Source organism: Anser brachyrhynchus (genome assembly GCF_964034855.1).
Source record: "Anser brachyrhynchus genome assembly, chromosome: 5".
In the NCBI taxonomy this organism is placed as follows: Eukaryota; Metazoa; Chordata; class Aves; order Anseriformes; family Anatidae; genus Anser; species Anser brachyrhynchus.
Window position 1 is genome coordinate 7818883 of NC_137699.1, and position 18703 is coordinate 7837585.

General features: G+C 33.7%; 1 protein-coding gene across 2 annotated transcripts in view; it reads right to left on the bottom strand.

Moving 5' to 3' along the window:
- The window catches only part of ELP4 (elongator acetyltransferase complex subunit 4), a 201089-nt gene that overhangs the window by 166545 nt on the left and 15841 nt on the right, over positions 1–18703 (bottom strand). For both annotated transcript variants that reach the window (XM_080595259.1, XM_080595258.1), the window contains exons 4-5: positions 9320–9451; positions 4849–4988 (exon numbers count right to left, since the gene is read on the bottom strand). In XM_080595259.1, the coding sequence (XP_080451385.1) occupies positions 4849–4988; positions 9320–9451 (272 nt within the window). The remainder of the gene's footprint in view (positions 1–4848; positions 4989–9319; positions 9452–18703) is intronic.

Genomic DNA, 18703 nt, shown 5'->3' on the forward strand with positions numbered 1-18703 from the left:
AAAAGAAGGATGGAGGAAAAGGGCTTTTCCAAATTTCAAGAAGGAAAAATGAAACCTAAGGCCTCCAAAGCTAGTCACGCTGTAATTGAAAAATATAGCAAAAAGAAGGGATGGACAAGGTGAATTCTAGGTGCATGTAACAAGTCATAGGTTAAGTATAGTCTTCAAGGAGCATTAACTACAGATAAAGGTAGCAGGTCTCTATGAGAAAGAAATAAAAAGACAACACTTATGAAAAGCCTTACCCACATCAGTACGGATGATAATTTTATCAAAAAAAAAAAAAAAGCACAATAAAAATACACTGAACTTCTAAAACTTTCTTTATAGTTACCAGCTGGGCCATTGCAGAACTAGTGCTTATGCCCTCAGTGCAGAATGTGTATGTTTTGTACACTTTGGTACGCTTTCTACGATGACTACGTAATTTAAGGTGCTTCTGCAACAGCTGTAGTTACAGGACTATAGCAATTTACTTCGGCCTGAAATTAAATCATGTTGCGCTTCTACATCACAAATATTTAGAATGGATCATGTTAGCTAAAATAACGAGGAAGCATTTTGATGAGAGGGAAATTTATTTTCTTTCTTTCTTTTTTCTTAATTGCTTTTTTTTTTTTCAATTTCTGTTACCATATAAAGGTGCCATCCATCAACAACACCATCTACTTATGGAAAATTATATACCAGTTCAAAGTACCAGTTTCCACTTCCTCCTTTAACTCCCTCTAACTCTGTATTAGTTTCAAAAGCAATACATTCTCAGATTTAAAAAAAAAAACAAAACAAACAAACAAAAAAAACAGCACTGAGAGGATAAGATCATGGCCAGAGAACCTCATGTATAAGAAACTGCTCCCTATGAGTGCAGACATGCTGACTAGCCAGATCCATGTTCCCAGTTCACTGTAACACAAGAGGTTGAATCAAGCTCTCATAGGGATGGACCTCCAGGCAATCAAAGATTAGGTCTAACATAAATTGCTGGCTTCTATTAGAAGGGTTAACTATAGTATTTAAACCCTTCTTTTAAATCATCGTCTGGTTAATCAAGAGAACAGAATTTCTTTAATACCATTCTGTGATATACTGAATCTAGACTTAGAAGCCAGAAGCATTGCATATATTTTCCAAATAATAATGCCAACAAAATATTATCCTCTGCCTCCCACTTTTATCAACTTTCTTCAATGAAATGATCCTGACAGGATTGAGAGCTTGTTTTTACTCCTTGCAAAAAGAATGCTTTCTTCTGAATTTCACCACAATATTTGTAAAAAATACAGTACGATCCAGTTAGGTTTCTGTAAAAGCATAAATGTTTTGAAAGCAGTGAAATAATTGGTAACATTCATACTTAGTTTTGGATTTAATACACTATGACTAATGTGTATTAAAGAATCATGGAAGATATGGATGAAGGGGACCTCAAGAGGTCAGGTAGTCTATCTTCTTGCCCCAAGGCACGATGAACTATGTCTAAACTATCTCTGACAGATATTTACCTAACTTGTCCTTAGAAATTTTAAATGATGGAGATTCTACAATACTCCCAACCTGTGTCTGCAAGGCAACTTCTTCCAGTGCTAATCATTAGAAAAATATTTCCTTATGTCCACGCTATATTTCCACTGCTACAATTTACTGTAGCCCATTATTGCTTGTTCTATCTTCCGCAGACAACAGAATTACTGCTCTCTGTGTCTCAGTTTTTAACTTGCTTTGAGACTCTCCTCAGATTTGTCTAAAGAATTTTCATTCTTCCATCACAGGCCATATATCCCCATTCTAGATCTAAACTCAGCTTCACATCCTCTTCTAACTGATGCTGAGTTTTCTTGAAGGATGCTATCGAAAACTGGACAGCCTTATCATGGCTGAGCAGAACAGAAGTATTTTGCATGTCTTCTACATGAAATTCCAGTTTATCACCTCCATGTTTTCTAGATTATACTTTTCAGTGACATTAATCACAAAATACTGCTAATGTATCTTCTATTCAAGACACTTTATAACCCCAGATATTTTTTTTTCTGGAGAGCTGCTACCGTATTTTATTTGTTCAATTAATTATTCCTACTAATACGATATTTGGCTTGTCTTCACTAAATTTCTGATTGCTGACCTAAAACTTCTTTTGTTTTAATTCTGTCATCTAATATGCATGCAATTATTCCTTCCACTTTCCAAATTTGACATTATGACTTCAATAAAGATACTCATTGCTCAGGATACTTATCAGGCCAAATTATTACTAGATTATTACCAGACACAATACTGGAATAAAGCCTGATATTTCACTCAGATTCACCTATGAGACTCAGTAACAGATTATTTACAAGGTAAGGATTTAACAATAAATATAACAACTCCTTCTTCAACATAACAAAAGACTTTCCTGATGCAGAATACCTCATTTTATTTTAGAGGCTTTTGAGTTTATCTCAGTTGAATACACATAAGCAAACACACACTGGGTGAAAGTGTCTTAGAACCTTAAAGCTAAATTATATTACTTTTTTTCTGGTATTTTTTTGGAGCACTGATGTTATCACACAGATGTCTTTGACCTCTCCTCTCCTTAAAGACAGGTACTGTTTGACCTTTCTGACTTCACGGAACTTCTTTGACAACTATTTAAGTTCTATTATCACAGATGAACTTCACGAAGTCCCAGTCTGAAATATTTATTTATTTTTTAACCTGTCCTTTCCTTATGTAAATCAAGTAGTCCAATTTACGGACAATGACTATGCTAGGTGCACATCAACAAGAATGTAAGAGGGAATAGGAGAAGCTTTTCTCCTCTTGCATAATTTTTGATGAACTCCAGTTATACAAAACTGATGAATGAAAGTTGAAATTCTAATTCAGTTTATTTATAAACGTGTGTGAGAATTGTCTGACTGCACTTATAGGAAGCATAAATCCTCCATTTTGCTACAGAGAAATACAATGAATTCCTGAGGTTGCAATTCTGAACATTTCTTCTTACCTAATTTTAACTATGACCTAGTGCAAATTTTTCAATACATGGAATCCAAAATCAGTGGCGTTCGTAGTCAGGGATGACAATAATCTGAAACTGATGCCTCAACAATATGGCCAGCACCAATAATGAAATATCAACAAAGTAAATCAAATTATTAAATAAATTAGCCACCTTGTATGAAACCAAATGCTTTGAATGAAATACACATTAAAACAACTGTAAAGCTTTCAGAAATATGGTAGAATGCAACCCTATGGTCATAGATTGCCAAGCAAATTAACTAAATCTAATCTTTCAGTTATATGAAAACTAAGAATAGAATTCATATGGTAAGAACTATGAACTTTCATCAGGATGGCACACAAGGAAAGTATCAGAGTTAGGCAAGTCTTATAAAATCAAACGCATAAAGGGTAAAGTCCTTTTTCTATACTAAACACATGAATTATCTTGTTTTCAACATAAAATATACAAATACTTCACAGCCATATTGTTAGTGGTGTTAAGCCCAAAGTCATCAGACATTCCAGTTAGCTAGAGAAAAGATAGAAAGGTAGTTAAATTGTTCAATAACAATATAAGGACTTGTAATCTATCAAATATTCCTATATCTATCCTCTACGACCCTGCTACTGAAAAAAATATTATAAATCACATATAAAGTTGGTTCATATATTTATGATGAAAAGCAGAATCCAAAGTTTTATTCGTTTTCCAGAAAGTTTATCAACTGCTTTTATATATATATATATAAAAAACATAGCAAGAATACACTGTATCGAATTAAAACCAGTGATATTTTATCATATAACACAGAAAAATTACAAGCTAAATTACATTGGCTTTTGCTTTTCTACAACTCTAAAAATGCACTTCTTCTATAAACACTTTTATAAATATTGCACTTATTTTACAAATCTCAGCTGTTATATTAGTGTACTGTAATGAAAAATCTCATGCAATAAAGCATACTGTACTACTGGTTCTCGGAGTTGGCCTTATACACTGGGATTTATAGGACCTAAGTATCTAAATTAAGTGACTGGGCTAAACAAAGAGGTTGCTAGCCCATATCTGACATTTGACTTGACTTGAAATATCTCCAAGAAAAATACAATGGATTTTTGTGCCATAGGCTAATAGGAGTATTCTCTGTTGTCACTTATTTTCTTCTGGTCTTCCTTAATTCACTCCTGATAGACTAAAAGAAGTTATTCGTTCAGATAAGAGTTTATGATTTTCGCTGGAATTAAGGGTGTTGTGTAAGACATAATTAGTGAATGTAATTCTGCTCACAGTTTTTTGTATTTTCCTTAGGTGAAGCTGTAGGATATAAGAAGTAAGAGTCACATAATAAACTAATGTGATAGAGCATTCTAAGCTATGTAGGTCAAGGATGGCCTGTCATCTTAGCCCTAAAAACTGTGAATGGCTATATTCATATGACTGACAGCCACCTGACACACATTCATGAAAACTGATGGGGCATGGTGCTCAGGGAGTAGTTCATAGACAGACAGTAATAGTTTTCCCCAGTCCCCACACTCAACTGTCAGTAGGACTGGACTGAGTATTCAGCTGCGTCCCAGATTGTCCTAGTAATGTCTGCCTTAATTGCCCCTACCAACTTGCTTCTTCCACTGAGGAGTCAGCACACAGAGCTGCCTCTGCACCACAGCAGCTTTGCTGACAGTCATGGCATGTACTGCTGACATGGGAACCACAGCTGAACTACTTGTGGGCAATACATGGCTACAAGATTTTTCACAGCGTGCGTTGATGCTAAAATATCCTTTACAACTAATACGCACACAAAATTTAAATGCACAACAGAAGCACATGGGATTGCAGCTTACCACATTTTCAGTTTAGGCTCTAAGGATAATTCTTCAGGAAGGTAAAAACTGTGCCATTTTATAGACTGAAGTAGTTCTGGAGACATTGTTTTAGAAATATCATAGTAATGTCCAAACTTGGTAGATGTTGTTGGGCTGGCCTGTGGAAACATCAACACTGATTACAATAATCTGTTAGATGATTATCTATCATGAGAAAAAATGATACAATAGACAGTGTCCTACAAAGACATTACCTACTTTTGCATTTATTGATGGCTGTTTTCTTAAAATAAGGAAAACACCTACTGTAAGACAATTCGAATCTTACTGGTAACCGGGAATGACAACAAAGGGACCGAAGAATGCTGGTAGGCAATTTTTGCTGGAAAGCAAATATGCCCACCACAGTACCACTGCTGAGCAAGAGCTTTGTCACTTCAGAAATCACATCACTCTCAACATTGAATGGCAAAATATAACCAAAAAAATGAAAAAAAAAGAAGAAGCTCTGATTCTTAGGTAGAATGAAATGCTGTTCTATTTGTACTCAGAAGTATGGATTTACTCTTGAAAAGTGACCAGAATTGCCCCAACAATTCTGAAAGTTTTTCAGAAACATGTATGTAACAACAACTTAGAACACTCTATTATTATTTTATTTTTTTAATAAAGGCCGATACATACATTTTGTGAGCTACCTGAAAATTGAGCAGGGTTGTGTTTGTATGCAAGGAAAATTCTTAGGAACAACTTCTGCTCGAATTTAACATTCGCTATTCTTGCTGTAAATGGGAATGACAAAAGGAATACTGAATTATTACGATAATGGGATTGCAATATTTTTTGTGTGTCGGGCAGCAAATTATTTAGTTTGAACTCCAATTATTACATGACATTTGTGGTTTCCATAAAACTTGGTCTTATTAATAAAATAAGCACCATAACAGCCAGAGATGGCCATGTATTTACAGCTAGTTTTCTAAAAGCAATCATGCTATTTATTTCCACAATTTTACTTCATGTTTCATTTTACCAAATATATATTAAACTGTTAAGATTAATTATAATAAACTTGATTTAAAGTAAATATTTTGAAATTATTTGAGTAATTGATGTTCGGCCTGGTCAGTTTGCAGAGAACATAACTAATAACAATATTGCAGTATCTTCCCTACAAAAAACAATAAAATAACAAAACTAATACCACACTTTTCATCATTTTAAAACAAAAAAAGCTTTTAATTAAAAAAGAAACACAATTCCTTATATGTATCTAGTCATATGAGGCAGATCGTTTTTACTCAAAAAATGACAGAAAAATGGATTCCTAAATCAGTGCTCCAATTTATCAGCGAATGAATTTAAAGAAGGAAGTATAACAAAACGTATCAATCCATCAGACTGAATTCTAAATATTTTATATGTAAAAGTAACTTTATTTAAAATGAGGATTCCGAAAACAATTTAAACAGGGGCTGTTCTTTGGCCTATAATCTATTCTTTATCCGGATTACAGATCAGAATGTTTTTACTGCAATCTCTGCCAGAGCTCATCTTTTTATTGTGTACTTCCAAGCCCCCTTAATGTTTTAGAAAGGCCTTGACTAACTGAACTTTGATCTGATGTCTTCATTGAGAAAAGCTCCAGGTTGCCCATTTCAGATGCAAATCCTTACTGAGGCCCAATAGAGTTCAGTAAAGACAGCAAAAAAGAAGAAACAAGAAGTTTCCAGGATCCTCTTTGAGAATCCTGAGGCACATTGGTGTCCTTAATCCACCCTGCTGCATGGATTAAGGTAGGTGATAACCTCTCTTGATTCAAAAGAATAAGCACAGTGCCTACAAACTGGGTGGAGACTAGGATTTGGCTATAATAAAACACCATGCAATAAAAGCTCGGGCTATGTCAGAAGCCTATGAATAGGCCTCAATGTACTGCATTCCCAGGCTTAGCGGGGAAGCTTGCAAAAAGCCTACCTGAATCAAGTAAGCATGAATAATCTGCCTTAGCAGAATGACCATGGAGAGTGCGAACCAGAGACTTTCCATTCCTCTTAAGTTTGATCTGATAAATTTATTAGTGGATTGTAGGCTCAAGCCTGTTCTTTCCGGGATTCCCACTTGGCACATGGAGAAATACGCTAAATTGTCAGTGAGCAGAGCATGCTTTTACACTACCGTCTGCTGTTAATGTTTCTAATTGCAATACTAATGTGCTAGAAATCTCAGATTTAGGATGAATCAAGGCAGAAAATTGATTTCATGCTGTGACAGTTTATATATTGCCCCAAGAACATAAGCAGTTCATTCAAAAAAAAAAAAAAAGAAGAAAAAACACACTGTCTTGCATTGCAAAATAGGCTATACATATACTCCAAAGTTTAAACGAAATTAACCTCTGGTACAGATGAAAGTAACAAACTGGCAAAGGCACTTCAAGCATAAAAAGACCTGTTACTCTGACAGATTTCTGATAAATCATCTGTGTTTTGCTGTTGTACAAGGTATATGCACATATGCAAAGAGAAGCTGTGAGAGTTATGAAGAGTGCTAACATAAATATCATGCACTCTAACAAAACTCAGTTACCTAGCTAGTCTATGTGAGGTCCAGTAAAATGGAAGTGAATACCTGAAATATTAACAATAATCTCTTAATTAATTACAAATAAGAACTGAATTAGGCAACAAAAATTCCACAGACAACTTTTCCTAAGGGTTCTTACTTCATGTAAAGCCAGACATTGAACAGAAAAGTTATCTGCTAACATGTTCAGAGTTCTAGCTAAAAGCAAAGCTGGTTTCTCGCTTTCAGGCTTGAAACTCTCTGAGAGGAGTTTTTGAAAATGTATTAATTAGTTCAATCAATTTGGAAATATACCTTGAAATTTTATTCAATGTTAATTTTTTTATGCCAAAACAAAGTTTAAAGAATAAAACACAACTTAAGCTGTTAATTAAATGATATTACTAAGTGCTTTAAACCATCCGTGGTGCTGCAAGGCAATATCAAATGTTCTCCTCCATGGAGTGTATTTACCAGTCAAATTAATTTGGCACAGCACCAAAATTTCTGATAACTGCATTATGAAACATGGAGAAATATCAATTTCAAAATATTTTTTCCACTAACTACTATATTCTGAAGGACTTCTGATATAGATAGCTTAAGAACTAGACTTTATTTTTAAGTTCATTTTTTTTAATTGAATGTATACAGAACATTATTGTACATCAACTATTCCGAATGATCAGAATCCCTTTCAGAAAGCTGCAATGATAAAAAGGGAAATACTTCACCAAAGACTGATCATTTTATTCTACTTTCCATGATCACATTTTAATAATCCATGACAAATACATTACGTATTCCAGAGAAAATATCTATTACTGGATGGAATAATAGAGAATGAGTGCACACCTAAGCAGATTATTTGGTTTTATATTTTGTTAGAACATCAGAACACTATTTGTTAAAAACATACAATAGTTTCCATATTGGCGTACTAGGAATTCTGTTGGATTTTAAAACAGACAATTTATTTTGGGGATGGTTCAAAGTGGCACAGCAAGCTCCACAATAATAAAATTGATGAGATTATATGATTACCCTGGAGGCTGTTTGATTTGGCATGTCACCATATATAAGTCTTTTCTGACACAACTATATAGCCATGTCTGTGCAATTTCACAGAAAACCAAACATGCCAAGCCTTATAAGATCATTTTGTCACATTCCAATTATGTTTTTTAAGAATATGACTGAACTTACTAGGCAGTTATGACTACATCTAAACTAGAATTTGTAAAACATGTAGACTAAAACGTATAGACAAAGCAAGTTTTCTGTTCTGAACAGTCAAAAATGCTGTAATTTTATTAAAGGTTAATTGTTCCACTAGGTTAAATATGAAAATCACCAGCCATGGGAAACACATTACTCACAGAACACTAACAGCTATAAACTTTGAATGATTGACCACTGGGCTTGTTTCTTATATTCTCCCTGCCCAGCGATTAGGTTCTAGTGACAGTAATCTGAAGTGTTTACTTTAGTGGTTATGCACATGGATAAACAAGTCAACAGCTTGCTTCAACACAGTACTTTCATTAGAGAGATCTAGTAAGTACTGTTGATCAAAACTACGTAAGTTATTTGTATATAGCTACATCTGGACAAAGTTTGTAACTGACCGGATTATTCCAACTTTTACAAAAAGTTGTCTCTTCTTAACAATACTCATTGAAAAATTCCATGGCAAAAAGTCTCTTTTAGTTTTTAATTTTTACTGTCTGTATTAAATTTTACATTTCCTGCAAACTCTCAAATTCCTTTTCTCTCTGTATCTATAGTAACCAAGAAACATATTACTGAATGATGATTTACCCTCAGGAGGCAATCCTGTAGTACTATCCTGTGCTGAAAAGCACTTCCTCTGCAAATTGATTTTCACTGTGAAAGGCAAAAATCTGAAATACTGAAGATTTACCTCCATTTTTGGTAAATTTTCATAGCGCCAGGCTATTTTCATAGAATCCTGAAAATCTTCAGACTTAGCAGGTGTTACTTCTTCTCTCAATTCATTTCTGTGGGTATCATCAAGCAATGGGGCTGGAAGTTTCTACAAGTAGAGAGTGAAAGAATGTCAGCTACATACGGATTGTTATCCAAACAGTACATTGGCTAATGCAGTTCACTTAATATAGTGGACAGTTCCAAAATCTGTAACAAAACTTTTATTAAATAACTGTTCTGAAAGACTAGATCCTACTGATTGTGGAAAAAAAAAAACACAAAAAAACATGTAATTGTTGTAGTAAAACAGATTGTACAAATAAAAGAGAATGCAGAATGGAAATATAACATTGTATACGCTACTGTACACAAACTACGCATCTTGAGCAGCATACACATTCCTTTTTTTCCATCTATTTTTAAACTTGATCTCCTAAACCATTTCTGACAATAGGTCTGTTCCTTGCATAGTGAACTTAAGCGTATTTGATAATAAGCCCCTTTTCTTTGCTGGCTTTTATAAATCTTTAAAAAGTATTCAACAGATTACAACACCCCACAGACACAAGCTGAAGACAACTGCAACAGGACATTTTGAACCTTCTGCTAATCATCAAGCATGGTATCTAGTAATGGCAGACATCTAGGAACACAAGGGAGCAAACAGAAGGGACACATTTAATTATGGAATTTTTAAAGGTTTCAAATGCAAACATTTCTATCTTAAAAAAGTATTGCACACAGGTGGATTTAATTGTCTTATGAGGACAGAATTGTAACTTTGACTTAGGCCTGGATTAGGGTTAATGCTTTATTACAAACTTTCTGCTTTCCACCTTCGTTGTGCTGCTGACAAAGCAATAGGTGGATATTAAGCACAGTATTTATGCATTGTGCATTTTTCATTAAGGAAACAAAGAATATAATAAATTATCTACTTTCCCAACTGAAAGAATTCCTTCCTAAAGAACGAATCATAACTGTATGTTAAAAAACCCTTGTTGATTAACTAGCCTGTATTTCCAAGTATGGTGGTTAACTCTTGCTATCAGCAGAGTTGTGTTTATGTATGTAGCAAGCACTAAACAACTTAAATATTAAAATAAGTACCAATGTAAAATGTTAAATATCCAATTAAAAATAAAGTGCAAAATTCAGGATTATTTCAAATCTATTCCCTGAATTGTACACTTATATTATCCTTTATTTGGATAAAACACATTCCATCCAGCTCCCTGAGCATTGTTTCTGATCCCACCACTGACACAATCACTTGCTACCTCATCTGCTGTACTGTCACAGGGCAGCTCTCATGTCATCTGCGAAGCTGAAATTCAGGACATGGTGCGTTTCACCATTCACTTTATTGTAAGTGAAGAGAAATACAGTGCCGATATTTTCTTAAATGCATTTAACATTTTCCTCCTCCTGAATCACTCCAAATATCTATCAGTTATATATTGTTATACTGTTGTATAATAATTGACAAATTTGGGACAGGGACACTCAGCTATGTACATTTGCTTTTGTATCATTACAGACAATGGTTTTGTAGGTTTCACACCGAGACTGTGTTTTATGCTGGAATAAAATAGAGGTCAATAGATAAGATATAAGATATATCTCCAAGTATTACTGAGAATGTGTAAGTTCCTTCAATACCCTCATGCAACACTGAAAAAAGCTCCTGCCTTGCAGTCAAACACAGAACAAAGCCTTCTTATGTGGCACGGGGCCAAATGGGAGACGTTACAAATACTACAATACTAGCTGTTGACACCTGAGCAGCTCAGTCCAAAACAATCACATAGAGACACAGCATCAGTACAATGCAATTAGCCACTGTGGTATGCCATAACTGTGCTAAGAACGCAGTGGATTAAGAGATCAAGGAAAAACGGTTTCACCTGAAGCTGATAAAGATTTCGGATGCCAGAGATGAAAACCATCCTAGGCTTCCATTCATTTCGAATAGACTTCATTTAACTTGTAACTTAATAAAGGATATTTTATTCTGACATAATAAAAAACTTCTACCATTTAAAAATTACTAAATTACTAGATTATTAATTACTAAAAATGACTAAATTTACAAAAAGCAACTTAAGAATCCCCTGACTCAGTACAGTGGCAGCATGTGTGTCAGCTCAATTCCATTTTATGCTGTCTTGTCCCTTGCTGCCCTACAGAAAGGACCAGGATCACATTAACAACTCTCTCATACCAAGAGCAGCTCTTATTTCCCCAGCTGCTTTCCCAAAAGGCATTTACCCAATAACTACTATGCCTAGTTGAACCATGCATGCTCCAAAATGCACCAAGTTCTGGCCACTGTGTTTTTGTCTCCATGCAAGAAACAAATTCATACAATACACAGAGACTTAAAACATCAATGGGGTTACTTGGTCTCACTGCCTTATCATTTGTTATGCCAACAAATACATTATGCTAAAGCAAACGTATCCTGAATCATTCTTGCATGAGGTTGTTATGAACTTTGTCTCTTAGTAAGCTTCTTGCATAATCTAGCTGCAATCTGGAAAGAGCAGTCTGCTCTTTGGAGCTGTCTGGTATTTTGAGGGCCAGTCACTTGAGCTCTGCTGGGTGTATTAACTTGGTTAAACACTTTCTGAGATATTGTTCTTAAGCATGAATAGGCGAAGTGTTCCAATCCCCATGGTCTGGGTTTATCTGTAACATAACTATGTTTTAAATGAAGATCCACAAACAGAACTAGTAACATTTCTTTCCCTCCAGATTTGCCTTGTAACTGCATCACTATTACCCCGGCTTCTATTTACTTTTTTTTCCCTATTTACACTGAACTGTATAAAAGAGAGGTGAAATATACTGTTTGAAGGTACATCTATGCTGATGAAAAGCTAACATACATGCATTCTTCTGACAACTGTTCAAATTAAATGCTATTCTTTGTTTCAAGAACATAGGTCTTCATAAAACTGACCACATCTGAGTGATACAGAGTACCTAAGCAAGAGAAAGGCTCCAGCTCTCAGGACGCTGTTGTTATGTTCTCACGGATAAAGGCTGGCTGGTTGGATATATACTTCACAACTTTTCAGTATCGTGAAAAGTTTTGTTATTGTCCGAGAATCACAAAGCATTAATCATTTCTCAGATTGTTAGGTTTCTTTTTAAAGAAAAGGCAAAATAAAAGAGTTATGGGAAGGGTGAAGCAGACCAGCCAAACCAGCCCCAGAACACAAGGTGCTTCTGTCACAAATACACAAAAATGGATCTGAAATGGACTCACATGGAGAGCTGTTGAGGACATGGCTTCAATGAGAGACATTTAAAGATGATGAAGCCTGGACTTTTCCTCAAAATATCTGGGTGCAGAAGATTTAATAGTTTTAGCTCAAATACTATCACAACTCCCTTTCTCCCAGATTCATTGCAAATTAAGAAACAAAAGCAATAATGCTTTTTTTTTTAAACAAAAGTTTCACTCAAACATAGATGATTTAGAACTACACTTCTCTATCAACCAGATATAAAAACACTTAAAATTCTGCTGAAGTTAACAGTAGGATAATTCCATTTTGATAATTCCTGAATCCAAGAAGATTCTGAGCCTCTTTAGGATTAAGTAAATAAATTTGTATTATTAGAATCAAAATCAGAATCTCAGAATAGAAGATTATTAAAACACTTGAAAATTTATTAAAACACTTCTAAAATTTGGAACTAAAAGTGCTCGTTATAAAAACAGAAGACCAAGAAACTGAGAGTGGATTTATCAGCCCATAAAATCTCTATTTATCCTATTTTTGCTTAAAAATATCTCAGCTCCTACATCATATAGCTTCAAAAAGCTTTGGGACTGACAATTTTGTGGCATCAGCGTGTCAACTCCTGAGAACTGTTACATTCTCCCAGGCTAAAAAAAGACATATCTTTCATAAGGTACATCAAACAAACAAACAAACAAACCCAAAGCATGTAGCAGTGCAACAGTTTAAAAAAAATAATAAAAAAATACAGCATTTCTTGAGGTCAAATAAAATACAAGTCTTTACTATGCAGCCTGAAAATACAAAAAAGCAGACAAGTGCTAAAGTTATTAAGTGTGGTTTGGTTGGGGCATCCATCTGTATCTAGAGGGAGATGTAGAAAGGAAAAATGAAAAAACAGAAGGAAGTTTGTTGCCTTGTTTTAAAAGGAAAAAATAATTTTTGAAAAAATGTTTTTCTAAAGTGCTAATACTAAATGACAATCCAATTATAATAATATTGTCTTCTACAAACCAAACTTATGACACTTATGCAGACATGCAGTAATATATTTTGTTAATAAATATTTTATCTGTGTAATGAAAGGAAAGGAAATGAAATGATGTACAATCCGTATCTGCTAGCAATCCAGGTCTTTCTGTGTTCGCTGCCACGTTACTTTGCTTGCCTTGTTTTGGCAGATGCACTAAGCAAAATCAGATTCTAACAGTTTGACCTCTCTCACTTCTAACGTTCTCTAGGGGATAATAAAATCCAAGATACAATCCCACAGCAGTTAATGAAGCTTAACCTCACACCCTCTTAATTACCAATGCATTACACCAACTATAGGCATCATACTCCTCTCTAAGCTATTTTACATTGCTAAAGAAGTACTACTGTGCTATTATTTAGCAACATAATCCAAGCTGTATGTGAAATCCCTCTTATAGAAAATCCTTTGATCCTTATGGGTTTCGATAACTGCAAAATTAATAGTACTTAAAAATTTTAAACATTATCAATTTCTGTACCAATAAGTATGCTGTTCACATGGTTTTATGTAACTATCTTGTAATGTAATATCACAGGTTTGGCTAAAGAAACATGGGAAATAAAAAAAAAAACGTGAATCACTGTTGCTTTTTAATTGCAATGATATTTAAATAGTTTAAACTCACATGAATTTGAGGCTCTTTTTCATTATGTTAATTTTTAGTATTTCAAGGACACCAGATGGTAAGTTAGGAAGGGTAAATATTTTCTTTTCAATAATGTATTATATAAATGTCAGTTTAAAGGGCCCTACTCCCAAAAGGGAGGAGGATTCTATTTTGATTGTAAACACTTGTGAAGACAAGGTCTATTGTTAAAGAACACAAATGACTGGATACAGATTTTTTTTTTTTTTCAGGGGGCCCTTGCACAACAATTTATTTCCATCTCCAGGTAAGGCTGTTAGTTCTACGGACATTTTTCTTTGGCATTCAAAAGCACCAAATGGATGTCAACCCAGAGATGTCAATGAGAATTATATGAAGAGAAAGAAGAAAGTAGAATTTACCTTTTTGATTTCATAAAACAGAGCAACTGGAAGTACTATAAGGGTTTTGTTTTGTTATAAACCATGAGAATATATTCTCTACTTCACATACACAGAAGTAAACCCTACGGTAAAGATACACTACTCTTTGTTACAACTTTTTCCCACTACAGATACATTTCACAACACTGAAAACCAGAAATGCGAAAGAGAATATTAGATAACGTTTTCTTCAGCATTTTCTTAATGAATTCATGAGTGTTAAAGTAAGTAAAAGATAAATGCAACAAAAAGGAGAATGACACACTAAGAAAACTAATGTGAAGATACTAAATAAAAATGGGAGTGTCCTTATTCAAAATTTTGTAACCTCTACTGCAGTATATAATGCACTAGCCTAAAAAGATTTAATACCACCGACAAAATTCTTCATGAACACCCTTAGAGATGAACACTGTAAGACACAGTTCACTAACTGAGCAAATCAATTCTACAAACTTACCAAATAGATTTGTAAAATAGTTAGTTCTGAATACTGAAGCCTGAACATTTGTTTTTTAAAAACTACTACTTCTAAAATTCTGATACATTTAATAGCCTATGTAAGAACTCTGTTTAAAAACAAACTTATCATTTCATTAGTAAGATCATGAAAGAAAATATCCTAATAAGCAACCAAGGATTGGTAGAGAAGAAACCTGAAACTGAAGCTAGACATTGATTTTCCTTGCTTCTGGAAAATCTTTTTATTAGATTGGTCTGAACTTTTGTCAAAGACAAAGCTTTACACTTTAGAGAGTTCTCAGTGTGCATACTGCTTAAAAGGATTTAATTCTTTTTAACAGAAGTGATTTTTTTTTCCCAGTATACCCTTTCACACCCTTATAACTTTTGTGTCAAGTTTATAACAATGTTGTTGTAATGCAGAAAATTATTTTAATTATATTAGTTGTAATATATATTTTTTTTGCACATTTGTTTCTTAAATGACACTGGAAATAACAAAAATACATTTTGCTTAGTTCTTTCTGCATTCATCTTTTCCTTGAGAAAAGAGTTAAGTGTGCATTTTATGTTCTTCAGGTCAGGCAGTATAACCAACTTGTCAGAGACAGAACTTTTTTCAGGCTTACCAAACGGGCTTAAGCAAAATGACATATTTAAAATATACTTTTCCTTTTCTTGTTTTAGTGAACTTTTCAGTTCAGTAGTTTTTTTTTTTTTAAAAAAAAACTCATAAATTTGAGTCTAATTCCTGGGTCCACACAGGACCACCCAAAAAGTCAAACCATATGTCCAAGAGTGTTGTCTGAACGTTATCTTGAACTCCAGCAGGCTCAGTGTCGTGACTACTTCCCCGAGGAGCCCATTCCAGTGCCCGACCACCCTCCCAGTGAAGAACTTTTTCCTAACACCCAGCCTGAACCTCCCCTGTTGAAGTTTCATGCCATATCCTTATTCTTATTTGTATTCTTGTGCCATATTCTTCTAATAAGTATATCCTCAAATTTGTGTTCCATTCTCAAAAACATACACCATATACAACTTCAAAATAGTTGGCATTAATTTTAGAGTGCTAAATTTTTTTTAAAAATAATATAGACACTTAACCCAATGAAACTAAGGAAAATGATACAAGAAAAAAAAAGCCTTTGTTTATTAGTTTCCCTTTGTTTTTCAGCTTGAGTACATAACAGCTTTTCATAATTTGCAGTCTAAACTTAACAAGGTTTTGTACTGAAAATGGAACGTTAAGATATAAAATGACTGAAGGAAATATTATTATTGAACTTGTTTTCCATTTACCTATGCAATCAGTTTTATGATCTATCACAGAATTATACCATGCTATTTCTTTTACGGTACCCTATTCCCACCATTTATGCCCTTATAGTAAAAAATTATCTTTTGCTGAAGAATATAGATTGAACAGAAAATGCCCTCAAATGTTTAAAATACTTTCTAAAAACAGCATGTATATAGTTCTGTAGGTTTTACCAGAGGTGTATAATTTTTCTGCATTACGTCTTAATGCCAATTTCCTGAAGGAGCTTTGACTACAAAAGGCATGAATATGTTTTCAAAGGATGATGGATAAATTGGTGGGTGGTAATATAATATATCTTAGGCAGCTGATCAGGGCTTTTTATCCTCTGCTTGTCTTTTAGTTATACACAATTTCAAGATAATTATGGTCTATAAGAATGTCTTTTCCCCTTCCTACTACCAGCAATATTTGTCTTGGTTATAGGTTCAAGAAACTTCAAATCACATCATAAAATTAGAATAGGGAAATTATGGCATCTCAGCAGAGAATTATAAATAGAGTGACCACACAATAAAGACATAAGGTGGATAAAGAACTGTCTCTATGTAAAATAGTTCATTGGAAAACTAGCTATAGAATACACTGAATGCATACCTGAATGTTATAAAATAAAAAACAAGCACAAAGTACATAATTCAGGTTGATATGTACCAAATTCATGTTGCCTTTCCAGCAAAGAATATAGTCCATTCAGATACTGAAAATAAATTAATTACTAATCTCACTAAATGAAATGCAATGTTATTCAACAGTCAGATATGTTGCCTTAAAAACCTGACTTGAACTTCACTTTTACAATAGAAGAGAACTTCTTGAAGCACCTGAAGGTCCTCTCCTTTAAAGGTCAATTAAAGCAGTCTTAGGGAAAACTGCTTCTATGATTTGGAGACCTAACTGTGGCCAATGCCAGTCTTAGATCAACTTTTCCAGGTGTTGCAATATCACCTTTTTAGGCAATACATACTAGCTTTTCAAGAAGTGCCTAAGCCTGCCAAGTGTGAAAGCACATAATTTTCTAGATTGATGCCTAATGTATTACAGGGTTACTTCACTGAAGCAGTTTCAAGACAGCAATACAAATCAGAGAAATCAACTCTATTGTGCCTCGCTGTAAGCAAAGGAAGGGTTGAACAGTCAAGGTAAGAGTAGAAAAGCATAGACAATACTGTTGGATATGTAAACACACAAACGGAGAAAGAAAACAAGACAATATTACATTTCCCTGAACTTTCCTGTAATAACATTGTCTATCCTTTTATAATCACTTTTAGTAACACCATTATGGAGTTACAAGAAAGGAATGCAGTATTATTACCTAGTGAAATAAGGAAATAAGGAAAACTTACTCCAAAACTCAGACAACTGAGCTCACTAAACGGCATCAGACTAACTGACCAGAAACTCAAACTGGTACAAGAAGGATGGAGGTATGTAACAACATCTGTTGACTAGCAAAAGCATAATAAACAGGAACTAGGAAAAATGTGATATGCTATGAAAGATTAATTTCAAGGTGAATGAAAGAAGAATAAAATGCATGTGAGCTAGTCTATTTTAAGACATTTTAATACAATGCAATAAAAATATTCATTTGACTAATTTAATTTTAATGAGAACAACAAATGCAATGACCACATACTGTATGGTCAGTCAGTCAATGACTTGATTATCAATTATTTAAAAACAACTATTATTATAAAAAGCACAAATTCTTATGCAATTCATAATTCACAATAAAATTCTAGCCTATTTGTTTAGGTTATACTATAAAAGACAAGAACAAATGATAATAAGTATTCATTTAGGAATGAAATTTTTAGGTTCAAGAACATAAAAAAAATAGATTTTTCTAACCACAAGCATATAATTTCATTAAGAATATATTTTTTCATGAATACCGAAGAACATAATGAACAGAAGAAGCACAAAAACTACCATCACTAGGTAAGGAACGACAAAAGGAGTAATTTTGACCAGAAATAGTCTTTGAAGATTCTTAAGAAAACAGTCATATGACCCTTGATGAAGAAGCAACCAGAAAATCATATTTTACTTTTGAAATTAGAAAAAAGCAGCCTTAGAAAGACATACAATATTTAATCATTTTTTTAAGATTATCCTCATGCTTCAGGTTTTTTTTTGTTTGTTTTTTTGTTTTTTACAATATTGACTGGATTTTTTCCCTTATATAATTTTCTGATAATGGAAAATATCAGTGCTTCATTAAGAGTTCACGAAAGTTTGCAAGGAACC